Source organism: Dermacentor variabilis, chromosome 1 (genome assembly GCF_050947875.1).
Source record: "Dermacentor variabilis isolate Ectoservices chromosome 1, ASM5094787v1, whole genome shotgun sequence".
NCBI lineage: Eukaryota > Metazoa > Arthropoda > Arachnida > Ixodida > Ixodidae > Dermacentor > Dermacentor variabilis.
Window position 1 is genome coordinate 83,976,984 of NC_134568.1, and position 14,687 is coordinate 83,991,670.

Below are 14,687 nucleotides of genomic sequence, written 5' to 3' on the forward strand. Positions count from 1 at the left end.
ATAAGCGCAGGCATACGCGCCTGTGCTTATGCAGCTGTAGCGCACCACTACGTGCCACAATGGTCCGTTTACAAACTAACTAATGCTAACAGTTCCTTCACCGCCCGATTCATGGCCGATCCCCGAGAGTGGGTTGCGCCATTCCACTAGGGAACAAGAACAAGGCGGAATCAGGATTCCGACTGATTGAGCGGGCTCGTCTAAAGCTATAATTTGTGGACTTCAGGCACCAGCGTCTGTCTGTCTTTTTTTTTTTTTTTACCCACACAGTCAAAGTAAATCAGTAGCGGTATCACTGGAGTCGCTGCTGTCGGCTCTGTCTCTGGCCGCGCGTTTGCGTTTTGCGCAGCAAAGCCGTAGCGCCGTCTGCGTACTCATGGACGGCGCAACGTCACTGTGAGACCATGACGTCACCACTTTTCGATCTGAGGGCGGGCGATTTGGACATCGCTAGAGGTACGCGGACGCTTCAGAATGCATTTTCTCTTAAGACAAGTCTCTTCTTCGCACGAAACAAGCGTTTAGAGGTTTCTGGGATGGCATTTCAACAGTCCACGTTGACTTAATATTAACCTTTAGTGTCCCTTTAAACAATATTGAAACATCACAAGCCGTTAAAACATGCTGACCATGCCAATACTATAGGTAGCGGGAGAACTGCCCCTATGAAAATTAGTAGGGTGGTTGCATTGCACGAGACATGTCACCAAGCTACTATCCCTCGACCTTGGTAACGTGTTTTGCGTATTTTTGCAGTTCTTAGCGCGTCTGATGACATTAGCTTTATGGTGCATTCATCGGTACCTCGATAAAACTACCAAGATGCCTTTCCTACGTTGAGGAATTACAGGAATGGAAATGAACTGCCCGGCAATTCCCGGAGTGGGAATGAGCTGTTATTTTTTCATTCCGAGGAATTGAAAAGGATGAAATTGCGGCAAGTTCTAATTCCCCGGAATGGAACACTGGTACTTGCACTCTGCCGTAGTGAGGGCACAACTCGCATACGCAACTACTATACTTATTCAGAGATGCCCGGCTTTCGTTGGGCAAGTACAGCGCCAAGTCCGACCGCACTGGCATCCGTGTTTACCTCGATTGGAGCGGTAGGGCCGAAGTGACGTAGAATAGGCGGTGAAGTCAGGAGATGACGTAATGTTGCGAAAGCTTCATCACACGCCGGCGACATACCAGACAGATATCCATCGCCGGTGAGCAGCTTAGTCAGGGGTTCACAAAGGAGCGAAAGTATGAGCACAGACCAAAGAAGCTGCGAAGCGCTTTTGCGGTGGTAGGTTTCAGAAATTCAGCGGATCGTTTTCGGATCGAAGTTTCTGCGGATCGGGAAGGGGGCCGTCCTTCGAGACTGCGTCACTGCGTGGCCCAGTGTGGTGAGTTGGCGGGCTCCGAACCGGCACTTCTTGATGTTAAGCTGAAATCCTGCGCATGTCAAACAGCTCAGTACTTCGTAAAGACGACGGAGGTGACTGTCGAAATCAGGGGAGAAAACAACGACATGATCTAGGTAGCACAGGCATGTCTTACATTTTAACCCACGCAAGACACTGTCCATCATCCTTTAGAATGTTGCTGGGGCATTACATAGGAAAAGAATTCGGCTCCTTGCAAGCAGTACAGGGCATCATCGATGTGTGGCATAGGATATACAGCTTTGCGTGTAACTTTGTTTAACCGGCGGTAATCGACGCAGAAGCGGATCCAGTCTTTTTCTTTGACAAGAACAACTGGAGACGACCACGGACTGCAGGACGACTGAATGATGCCACGCTGAAGCATGCCGTCGACTTGTTCGGAGATCACACGACGCTCAGCAGGGGATACGCGGTAAGGGCGCTGTCACAGAGGCGCTTGGGAGCTGGTGTCAGTCGGGTGGAGAACAGGGTGCGTTCGGCCTATATAATGACGCCTTCTGGAAAGCAAACGAGCCATGAAACTGGTGTAGGAGTGCAAGAAGCTTCTCGCGGTGCGCCTCTGCAAGTTCGTTGTCGATGGCGGAGCCAAACTGTATACTTAAAGGTGGGCGATCAGGCGTACCCGTGGAAGGTGCCAGAGCACTAAGTTGCAAGTTGTCGCGTCGTCAAGGCAGAAGATGGAGGACACATCAAATGCCTGAACTGTACCTATACACTCTCCACGGAATAAGGTTGAGGGTACTGGCAACGAATTCGTAACAAACAAAAATGTAGCGCCGTTGGGCATGTCGAGAACGGCAAATGGCAACGCAAGATTCGTGCGGTGTTGAACGGTATCGAAGGGTATAAATAGAACTATGGAATCACCAACACCGGCACAGGACACGGAGACAAGGGCTGTACTACTGGGTGGTATGCCCGTACCGTACCCGACAAACAACTTTGCCAACGTAGGTTCAGACGATACGGAACACAACGCAGAGGACGCCACCTCGGCATGAGCACGAATAACAGCATCATGGCGAGAGAGAAAACCCCAACCGAGGATGACATCATGCGAACAGGCCGGTAGCACAAGGAACTCAATGGGATGCACAACATCTTGAATGATGACGATGGCTGTGCAGGCGGCTGAATATGGTGTGCGCTGGCGGTACCGAGAGGCATCCCTTTGACGTCGTGGTAACCTTCCTCAGCAAGCGGCAGAGTTTTATATCTGTCACTGAAACGGCAGCACTACTGTCCACAAGCGCAAGGGTACGAAAGCCATCCACAAAAACTTCAATGAGGTTTGCTGGAGAAATTCGAGGACTTGAATTATTCGACGTCGACGCAGTTCGTGCCTCGGGAACTGCAGCATCTAGTTTTCCGCGTCAGAAGGGCACGGTCGACGGCGCATAGGTGACAGAGAGCGACGTCGGGGTGATGAGGATCGGCGGCTAGCTAGGGCAGGCGTTCGGGCGAAGGGGATTGTTGTAGCCACGCTGTGCCGTCAACGCGTCTAGGATCGTAGGCACACGGGCGCATGGCATCAGTTTTACGTCTTCGCATTACGCGTGCGATCATCGCACGCGCAATACGAAAACGTGGGATCATTACCCACCTGCGGCAAGTTGTTTTTTCATCCACTTTCATTACCATTAATTTATCATTTCTTTAATTCAACTAGTAAGTACAAGTTCCCCTATGTTGTCCTTGGTGTGCACATTCACATGAAGAAAAACAAGTTGGCCAGCCTGGCAGCAAAATATGAATCCTTTATTTTCCTCCTAAGTTGGTGCCACATAAAACGCTTGGACATTACACCGGTTCTTCTGGCACAAGTTCCGTGAAGATTATTTCACAGCTTTCCTGAAAGTCAAGCTAGCCATACAAATAAAGAAACATGGTCGCACACTTATTGAATGGCCTCCACATTTAAGACATGCTTTTCTATAAATGTGCAGAACAGCACAACTTTAATTCATCAATTCGCAAGTTCTTTGAGATTTCGTCTCTTTTTCACTATCACTGAAAAAAAGAAGACGAAGAGAAAAAGAAAATGAGCCGGAAAGAAACTTTAAACAGCATGTCGTAAGCTAGACAGAAGAAAAGAAAAGACAGTGTCAAGCGCTGCAGCAGACTTGTGCCTGCTAAGAGTGGTGCAGCCAGAAATACCTTAAGGGATGTGGGCTTTTGCGGCAGTTAGCTGTGTCTTGCCCTTGGGAGAGGGGAAAATAGGGCAATTTACAAGATGGCTAGTGACATTTAAACAGGAGGAGGCAATGTGCCTGATTTGTTTTCAGTATGTCCAGGATAGATGACGCTATGAAAGCAGAAATAGAACCATGACATCACACCAGCAGGCTGATGATCCACATGTTCAACAGGGCTTACTGGCAAGAGAGCAGTGACACTTTTATCACAGTTATGTCCTCTTCACTGGGTGCTTAGCATAGAAAACATCAGCCCACCAGCATGATGTGATAGTTCAAAGCTTCCAGGCCTCTTTTATTATCTATGAGGCATTGGTTTGCCCCTAACAATGTCATTATTCAGACAAAGTGCTTAATGTCACTGCTATGAAGGATACAGCAGCCACACTAAGCCCATTTTGCTAATATGCACGTCAAGAACATGAATAGAAAAAAAAGATAATTTTTTAAGCCTATAAAGGGTGTCCTAGTTATAACAGGCACAAAAAAACACTGCTCTGTACAACAACAAAACAATAAAGCTTAATATTGCGCTAAAACTGAGATAAAGCTTGGTATTTTATATATAAAAATTAACTACCTTGCTTACATGCAGCAATTATTGCATTCACTGTAAAGTGAACAAAAAAACAATGAACAGAAAAAACATATGGCTGATGCATTCAGGCACCACTAATCACGTGGACAAAAGTTTGCAGTTGATAGACAATGCATAGCATGCTCTTCATTCAATCATCGTTGCAAAGGAGTTTTTTACTATAGTCAAAGGCGAAATCTTTGCTTTTGGCACGGAGATGTTGAAAAACAAATGGCAAAGGCTCCACAGATGGATATGTTTACTTTTGTGTTTGAAAACTTGAGCAAGCCGGTGTAAAAATAATATTACATCGAGAAACAGCAACACCGCTCACTGCCCTTCAAGCCCAGTCTTTATCGACCACATATACCTCAAAGCAGTGGTGCAGAGTCAATATTAAAACATTTTTGATAAGGTCAACTTAATCTTTTCTGAAAGTAGCCATTTAAAGAATACTTAATGATCCATACATAATACACTGCCTTATTCTGGCACATTATGCCAGCAGAAGTATGATGAACTGCATTGCATAATTCACACATTAAGCACAGATTCTTTTGACTATTCTACATGTAAAGACAAGTTGTGTGGTATCATTACTGACTGTGTGCATAATTCATTAAAAAAGTACTGCATTGATAACACAAACTAACAAGAAGCCATAAACACAGTGATTGTGTTGCACACCTTGTATTGCAATGCACATGTAAGATGTTTCCGATTTTAAAGTCTCATCAAAGGCACTCAGCCCATTCCCTTACTGGACTTCTTGTATATTTCTGTTTCCATTATGCTCTCCACATATAAGTTTTAATGTGCCAGCTGAGCAGGTTACACCTGAATTCATTCGTAAATCCGCCAAAAATGCAGCCTCCATGTTGTAATAAATGATTCTTTAGAAGTAGAAGCACAACTTGGAAGGTAGTCCGCATATAAGTCTCTTTTTGCCTAAACCTCCTTGCCTTTCAATACTGTCCACATCGCATGCAGTTAAGAAAGCTGTTGTCAAAGTGACTCCATATTAATTTTCAACCAGTAAACTTTGACCCAGACACAACTTTTGCTATGTGCAGTGAGCTACTAAGTATGAAAACAATCATAACATTTGTATAGTGGGATTCCAAGAGGCACAGTTGTGGTGATTACATAAATGGAAACATTAGCTTTGTGGCACATTCTCAACATTCTGAGGCAGTCACTATTCAAATGCAGGCTGATTAGACTGAATAATGCCAAAGTCATAGAAGCCATACAGCTTGTAACATCTGCATTCTTATTAACAAGACCAACAAAAGAATGGCATTTAAGTTCTAAGGTACTGTCAACATATAACAGGAGAAGCACAATAACAGACAGACAGCTTATTGCATAGTAGAGTACAGAAAAGCTATTCTCAACACTTCATGAAACAAGCAAACTATTCGGGCCAAAAATAATCAAATTTTTGGCATAGTATGCAGTAGCACTTATAGAGCAACCATCTAAACCACCATTCAGAAGCTGTGAAACAACATATTTAAATTTGGCTCTTTTCCTTTGCGCTTTTCATTTCTGCTTCAGCTGACCCTTTCACGATAGTCACATTTTGCCTTGCTACACAAATAAAAAAGAAAAAAAAAGCACTTTGCCATATGCACATTCTCTGCCCCAATTCATCGATTAGCACAATGAGGAGCTGCAGTTTCATGCAAACAGGCAGTCACTATTTAAAAATGTAAAATCAAAACAATGAGTTTAAACCAAAACCATGCATGCCACCAACAAGACATGGCTTAACAGCATGCAGTTCAAACACTAGTCTCCCTAAAGTTCTAAGGTTACTCATTTTGTACTGGCAAAGACAATATGTCTTCATTGCAGGTGTGAGTCCCACTGCACAAGAAGTGATAGTGAAATAGAATGATGAAAACTAAGTTAAAACCATGGGACTATTTGAAAAAAGCAAGCAATTTAGGTTTCAGAAATAATGCTGCCAGTTTTCTCACAAATGACTTCATATTTTCACTTTCAGGACAAATCGCAAAAGTAGAATGCTGGTGAACGTTTTGCGCATACAACAGATCTGTGTGATCCTGAACTGCTAGTTGTAGTCAATGCAGCTACTGCTACCCACATGTGGTCTAAATTGCCAATATAGCTGCATCTGTATACCTTCTACAGCTAGAATGACCAGCAGTGAGAGCTTCTACTACTGGCCTTCAAAACACGACTACCCATTCAACCAGTGTAACAAGCCCCAAGATCGGCCATTTCATTTCTTGACCGCTGTGCAGCAGTGTCACACTTCACTGACACTTGTCACAATGTGGTTGCAAACGAAGCCAGAGGAGCTGGCGTCACAGCGCCACAGCGCGACGCATCAACTTCCACAGCCAGATGCAAAGACAAGACGCAGTCTTTGGACATGATCATCAAAGACTAGAGTCAGGGCCCTTCTTGTGACACGTCGTGAGGTGCCCGGTAGGGAAGGACACTCTTCTTAATGGGGTGTTTTTCACTGGGGACCACAATCATTCGGCAGCTGCACGCACCACTCTTGTGTTTCTGTCCGAAAGTAGGTCACATATTTTACCGGGTTCCGAAGGAGGACAACGGGCGAAGAGCACTGGAGGCTGTAGTGACTGGCCCGCTTGGATGTTCCGGCGGTTGGCAAGAAAGAGTCCATTTGCAAAAACACACAAGGTTTGAAAAACTGAGTCCTTTCTGTCTTAAGTTTCAGAAGTTGGCATCCCACCCTGTCATGTCATCAGGCGGCGGACCATCCGTGTCTGGTGGGTATCGGTCAAAGTTGCTCGTGTCGGTCATATGCCGCACCTGTTAAGAAATATAGGTGACTCAACGTGGTACCATTCAACTTTGACAAGGACTTGTGTTGTGGATTACACAAGTATTTAGAGCACAGCACAGAAAACACTCAATATTTGTTTTCGGTTTATAGAAGGAATTCTCTAGAAATTGACTTTTTACAAAATACAAAAAGAAAGTGCAGATCTAATGCACATGCTGGAATCTATGTGAAGCAAAGCTTTCACGAAGCAGCTCATTAAATGCCACACAAATTAATACAATGGCTACAACTGTGTTTGTTTTCATCCTATGTAATGTGCAATATTATACAATGTTATTTATGCCCCACACAGGCCAAACTTTAATGTAATGCAATGTTCATGTTTATGCATTACATTGTTCACAAGCTATGCTGAAATGCAAACACCAGTTCATGCAGATGCACTCCATGAAATGTTGATGCCACAATGTGACAAAGGGAATGTCTCTCCTCATGACATGATGTTTGTTGAGAGAACAATAGTGAAGAGAGGTGTACGCAGAGAGAAGTATGACACATATGTAAATACACACATTTAAAGCTTCTGTTCACCTTGTGTGAAAGTAGCCCATACACATCTGTGTGAATGGCCAAGTGTAGGCATATACCCAGTGGCCCAAGAATGTGGCAGGCCAAATATAAGAAATCTAAGAAATTCAAAGGATCTGTTCAATATTATGTACTATTCCATTAAGAGGTATGCGGGCTTCAGAGATACCTATGAGCCGACATTATATGTACAGGTCTTATTTGTGGTTTATTGTTTGATTGGCAGACCTCTGGTGGGTGCCACCCCACAAACACAACCCTTCACCCCTGTCAGTACACTGGTGCGAGGTGGCAGGTAAAGAAAGCTTTGCATTAAAGAAATATGTATTCTCTGTATGTATTAGATCACAGGAACAAAATGTTGGTTTCTCATTTTAAGTTGAGTCTGCATGAGAAAAATTACAAACACATTTTAAGTTAGGAAGCAAATGCCCATATACCTGTGGAATTATAGGTGGCTTCAATGTTCTGGTATGGAGGCCTTCCCAATTGAATCCATCAAACCACCTGGAAAGGAAAAAGAATCCTGCTATGTGCCATTCAACACATGATAGAGGTCACACCAGTGTCTACATTGCTTAATTCATCAGATGAATGAATTTGCATTACTGCATTTGCTTTTAGTTTCATATGAAACAATGTGACACTGTTAGGAACTACTATATTTGTATGCTAAAATTAAAGTGCTGGCACTTTAAAAAAAATATGCACTGTGACCAGGTGGCCAAAAGCAAGGCTGCCAAACTTACTTGTGTTTCATAATGTCCCTGATTCCTCCTTTACCATAGCCTAGCCTTTCATTTGGGTTGTCTCTGAAAGAAATTCACAGCTTTAGTTTTGCTGTTTCCTTGACTACATGTGTTGCAGATCATACTTGCTGCAGGCTTGACTAAAATAGGAGGCCCAAAGGTTTCTACATGTGAAGACAATATGAAATGCACATTTGCCAAAATAAAATAAACAATCATCAACATAAGTCACATGGTTTGCTGAAATAAAGCTTCACAGCACTCACCATAACATGATTCATTAATAAAACATATGCACGAGCATAAACAAAACTATCATAAACTATCAGATATTGTTGCAACAGAACTGCTGTTGCAACAGAACCCGTGTTGTCTTTATGTGTCTTCCTTTTATGAGTGTTCAATTGTGGCAAAAAACATGTCTTTTATCAGATATTGTTTGGGATATCACTGGCCTTAGCGAGATTAGAAGAAGTGAGGTTTATACAGTGCTGACTAATGGCCATGTCCTCTGCTATAGAGGTCTCCCAGATAAGAAGCAATGCGGAGTAGGATTCCTAATCCATAAGGACATAGCAGGCAACACTGACGAATTCTACAGCATTAATGAGAGGATAGCAGTAGTTGTAATCAAACTTAATAAGAGGTATAGATTAAAGGTAGTACAAGCCTGCGCCCCAACATCCAGTCACAATGATGATAAAGTAGATCATTTTTATGAAGATGTTGAATTAGTGATGAGAAAAGTGCAAACTCAGTATACTGTAGTAATGGGCAACTTCAATGCAAAAGTGGGGAAAAACAGGCTGGTGAACAAGCAATTGGCAACTCCAGCGTCGACTCTAGAAACGCTAGAGGAGAGATGCTGGTAGAATTCGCAGAAAGGAATAAGCTGGGAATAATGAACACCTTTTTCAGGAAACTTTTTCACAACAGAAAGTGGACTTGGAAAAGCCCTAATGGTGAAACAATAAATTAAATTGATTTCATACTTTCTGCCAATCCCAGCTTAGTGCAGGATGTAGAAGTTATAGGTATGGTAAAGTGCAGTGATCATACCTAAGTGAGGGCTAGGATTCACCTCAATTTGAAGAGAGAAAGAGTAAAATTGGTCAAGAAGAAACAGGTCAACCTAGAGGCAGTAAGAGTAAAGGCAGACAAATTCAGGCTGGTACTTGTAAACAAATATGCAGCCTTAGAAAAGAGAGATGAAGATGACATAGAGGTAATGAATCAAACCGTAACTAGGCTGGCTTCAGAGACAGCAACTGAAGTGGGAGGCAAGGCACCAAGGCAACCAGTAGGCAAGCTCTCCCAAGTAACAAAGGACCTAATAAAAAAACGAAAAAAAAATGAAAGTGTCCAACTCAAGAGGTCATATAGGATTCGCAGAATTGTCAAAACTAATCAACAAGGAGAAATAAGGGATATTCGAAATTATAACGTGAAACATACTGAGGAAGCAGTAAAAAATGGACGCAGCCTGAAAACAGTGAGAAGGAAACTAGGCATCGAACAAACTAAGATGTATGCACTGAAAGATAGGCAGGGTAATATCATCAGCAATCTCGAAGACATAGTAAAAGAAGAGGAAGAATTCTATACTGACCTGTACAGTACCCAAAGCAGCCACAATACCTACATTCGAAGTAGTAATGAACAGGTTATAAACAGAGACTCCTCCTATAACTAGCTTGCAAGACATGAAACGGGGAAAAGAGGCAGGAGAAGATGGAATCACAGTCGATATAGTCAAAGATGGAGGAGACATAATGTTTGAAAAACTGGTGGCTCTCTATACGAAGTGTCTATCAACTTCAAGGGTCCCAGAAAATGAGAAGAATGCAAACATTATTATGATTCAGAAAAAGGGAGACGTTAAAGAATTGAAAAATTATAGGACCATTAGGTTACTCCCAGTATTATATAAAATATTCACCAAGATAATTTGCAGTAGAATAAGGGCAACACTGAACAGTAGTCAATTAAGGGAACAGGCTGGCTTCAGGAAGGGATACTCTACAATGGATCACATCCATGTCCTCAATCAGGTAATTGAGAAATCTGCAGAGTACAATCAGCCTCTCTATATGGCTTTCATAGATTACGAAAATGTATTTGATTCAGTAGAGATACCAGCAGTCGTAGAAGCATCACATAATCAAGGAGTACAAAGCGCCTACGTAAATATATTGGAAAATATCCGCAGAGATTCACAGCTACCTTAATTCTACACAAGAAAAGTAGGAAGATACTTATAAAGAAAGGGGTCAGGTAAGGAGACATAATTTCTCCTTTGCTATTCACTGCGTGCTTGGAAAAGGTATTCAAGCTGTTAAACTGGGAAGGCTTAGCAGTAAGGATCGACGGCGAATATCTCAGCAACCTTCGGTTTGCAGATGACAGTGTTATATTCAGTAACACTGCAGACGAGTTACAACAAATGTCTGAGGACCTTAACAGAGAGAGTGTAAGAGTAGGGTTGAAGATTAATATGTAAAAGACAAACATAATGAACAATAGCCGGGCAAGGGAACAAGAGTTCAGGATCGCCAGTCAGCCTCTAGAGTATGTGAAGGAGTACATTTACCTAGGTCAATTAATCACAGGGGACCCTGATTATGAGAAGGAAATTCATAGAAGAATAAAAATGGTTTAGATCGCATAGGGCAGACATTGTCAGCTCCTGACTGGAAGCTTACCATTACCATTGAAAAGGAAGGTGTACAATCAGTGCATTTTACCAGTGCTGACATATGGGGCAGAGACTGACAAAAAAGCTTAAGAACAAGTTAAGGACCGCACAAAGAGCGATGGAACGAAGAATGCCAGGCATAACTTTAAGAGACAGAAAGAGAGCGATTTGCATCAGAGAGCAAACGGGTATAGACCATATTCCAATTGACATCAACAGGAAATAATGGAGCTGGGCAAGTCACGTAATGCGCAGATTAGATAACCGTTGGACCATTAGGGTGACAGAATGGGTACCAAGAGAAGGGAAGCGCAGTAGAGGACGGCAGAAGACTAGATGGTGCGACGAAATTAGGGAATTTGCGGGTGCTAGTTGGGATTGGTTGGCGCAGGACAGGGCTAATTGGAGATCGTAGGGAGAGGTCTTCGTCCTGCAGTGGACATAAATAGGCTTATGATGATGATGATGATGATGTGCTTCCGTCACGGTGGTTCATGATAGCGATAAGCAGACGCAGCGGCAGCACACACGGCTAAATGCTATGTTCATTTGTACACGGAACTTCTGTGGGAGCTGTAATCATGGTGGGCAAGCAGGCATGTCACGTGGTATCTTTATTTTGTGGGCATCTGCAGCAAGCGGAAAAACACCAATACTTAGTAGACAGAAAGTTAGAAAGTGTTTAATCAGACATTTTGCAAACTGCTCTACAATTTTCCGATTGGATTTTTTTGCCTAACTTCGTTGGTTCTGAAGTTGGTTAATTAATCTTGACTAATTATGCAATTAAGCCATACACAAGAAATAGTGTGACTTGTTACATACAATAGTCCACAACATGCATTTGGTCGCACTGTCTTAGGGTGCATCAGCATATTTTTAAACTCCGGCTGCAGTTAGCTAGGACACCGTGTATGTATGTATGTATGTATGTATGTATGTATGTATGTATGTATGTATGTATGTATGTATGTATGTATGTATGTATGTATGTATGTACGCACGTATGTATGTATGCACGTGCGTGTGTGTGTGCACATATGCATGTGCTGGAACTGCCTTCATCACACTAAGATGCTTGGCAAGGCCAAGAATCTTAGTTGAACAAGGGTGGTGACAGTCATGTGCAGTGCCTCGGGAAGGTGCAAGCAACTGTACGACAATGCCTGCTTTACTGCTTTTGCTCATGCCACACCAGCCGGTTAATCGCGATTAAACCATTCATCGAAAAATTGGAGAGTTAGAATTGCCCCACACAAGGCATTACTGGCAACAAAATCACCTCCCGCACTTGTCGCATGGGTGCTGCAGGGCTACAGTTGACCTGCCAAGGGTGGGGGGGGGAGGGGGGCGAGCCCCTCCTTAAAAAATGGAGTGGGTGCCGGGCCCCCCTAGGCCCCCCCCTGACTTTAAGCACTGGCCCTGTGCATTCAAGCAAACAGATATCATTGTTCCATGTGATACTGCTCACCCATGTATGAGTACATAAGCATGCACATCTGGATATGTGCACTGCATATCAGGTGCGTGCACACACATCTTTGTAGACATACATGCACATTGTACCGACTTATAATGCACCAATTATTCGAACAAAATGGTGGCACATACTTCATTATACAACTCGTCATCCTCAAGGCTTAACATTTTTCAGAGCTTACTACTACTACTGCTACTACTACTACTGGTTGTTGCTGCTGCTATAAATGTTCACTTTATGAAAGAAAATTATAGGAATGGTTAAGAAAGCATGGAAGACTATTAATATACTGGTTTGTCTGATGGTGCAAAACACACTAATATATACATGTCTATTACGTTTCATGTCACAAACTGCACAGAAATGAAAGAGGAAAAATGAAAGTTCAAATAATATCAATAAAAAAATAAAAACTGCAACTTTGCAAATGCTAAAACTTACCTCTAGGGCAAAGTGCAAAAGCAATATTAAAACACTGCTCACTTTTATTGCATCCTTTATAATTTTATGGTAGAAACAAAATTAACTTGATGGTAAACAAAGACACTTAATGACATCTTAAATCTACATTCCAAGCTTACTCACAAATACTACTTTTTCTTTTCGCTTTACTACCTATGCTTATCAACTCAAAAGTGTAAAATCAGTAGTATTAGATTTGTCATTCTTGGTGTGTCGTTATGCATTTATAAGTTTGTTGGCTACCGAGTACTGTTTTGTAAAATATATTGTCATGCTACCATGTATTCAGTAGACCTGCTACCCTGTGTTTGTTAAACTAGTATTGTTTTTCTAGTCCCTTGTACTACTCTAGATCATACTGTGTGACTTCTTATTAGAGGTGTAGAGGTATGCAAATGTTCAAAATTTTAAATATGAATAAAATAGCCTTGGCTATTCAATTCATATTTGATTGAAATACCGGATTGAAATACCGTATTTATTTGAATATAAGGAGAGTTATTTTTCCCAGAATTCTTAGCCTCCAAGTCACACCCCATCTTATGTGCTAGGCTGATAGATTCAGTTACTGGTTCATAAGGTGGCAGCAGCCTGACATTTCTAGTGATACAGATTTTAGACAGCAGAGCAAACTGTAGCAACTAATACACCTTGGCAGGTGAGGCAGTGGCATATTTTTTCGTGTATAACCTGCACCGAGAATTTGAATAATTTAGCAGTAAAGGCGGAGTGCGGGGCGTATGCGAATTTCGCCTTGAGATGCGACTTCATGGCAGCACGGATTTTTCCTCACAGTGCGGCTTTGCAGTGTGCCGCATGCTGCCATTAAGCCATACCATAGGGCAAAATTCACACGGTCATGAAGTCACACCCAAAGGCGACATTTGGATATAACCCACACCAATTATTCTGCAGGCTTCTAAATATACAGTATTCTAGGCAATCACCACAGAGTCCTAATAAGCCATCAGCTAATCTATATCAAATTGTATTAGTGTGCATACTTCATTTCTTTTTCTCGGGTCCCCAAACTGCACCCTCACCTTATACAATAGAATGTTGTTCATACGTTTTAGAAAAAATGCGCAAGAAAAAACGCACTAACCGGGAAAGCGTACGATTATAAGTAAGTAAACAAATTTGAGTCTCAACTATTGTTGACATCTACGTAATGCGAAGCGTGGTGCGGATCGCTGCGGCACGAGACGCCTACGCGTGTGGAGCTGGTGGTGGTCTGGCGGCCCGGGACACGTTTTGTTGTTCTATCGCATGGTGTTTTAAGAGGGTGATACTGGATGCCGCCCACCTTGCCACCGAAGCGAAATGTGATGCCCAAATCGCGCCGCCTGCAGCAGGGGGCAGCGCGTTTGGATCATCGCCTGCTAAAAGCGTGCAGTACGCTGCCAATCGCACCACGCGCGGTAAAACAGATAGGTAAAGATGCTTAACGCAATAGGTTTGACGGCTATAGCTGTGAATGTGGCATGCGACGACCCCGGCGGAGATTTGCTCGTATCGGAATAATAAATTGAGCGTGCCGTCGTTTGTGCCTTTGCGCGGGGAATGACCGCGATGGTGCTTCCGGCATGTGTTCCCGCCCGGCCGACGCCGCCGTACCTGACAGTCACTTCGTGCACGTGTCGCGCGGTCTTCTTATGCTCGGGTGTGTCAGGGGGCAAAGATTAATTAGTGTACGAGTGATGTGTTAATTGCAGAACGG

General features: G+C 42.9%; 1 protein-coding gene across 4 annotated transcripts in view; it reads right to left on the reverse strand.

Annotated features, from left to right (window-relative positions):
- Window positions 1-3,170: 3,170 nt before the first annotated feature.
- The window catches only part of for (cGMP-dependent protein kinase for), a 207,576-nt gene continuing 196,059 nt past the window's right edge, over window positions 3,171-14,687 (reverse strand). For 3 of the 4 annotated variants that reach the window (XM_075690819.1, XM_075690791.1, XM_075690799.1), the window contains exons 16-18: window positions 8,331-8,393; window positions 8,022-8,088; window positions 3,171-7,019 (exon numbers count right to left, since the gene is read on the reverse strand). In XM_075690819.1, coding sequence (XP_075546934.1) covers window positions 6,921-7,019; window positions 8,022-8,088; window positions 8,331-8,393 — 229 coding nt within the window. In that variant the 3' untranslated portion in view covers window positions 3,171-6,920. The other variant, XM_075690809.1, reaches the window with a different exon arrangement.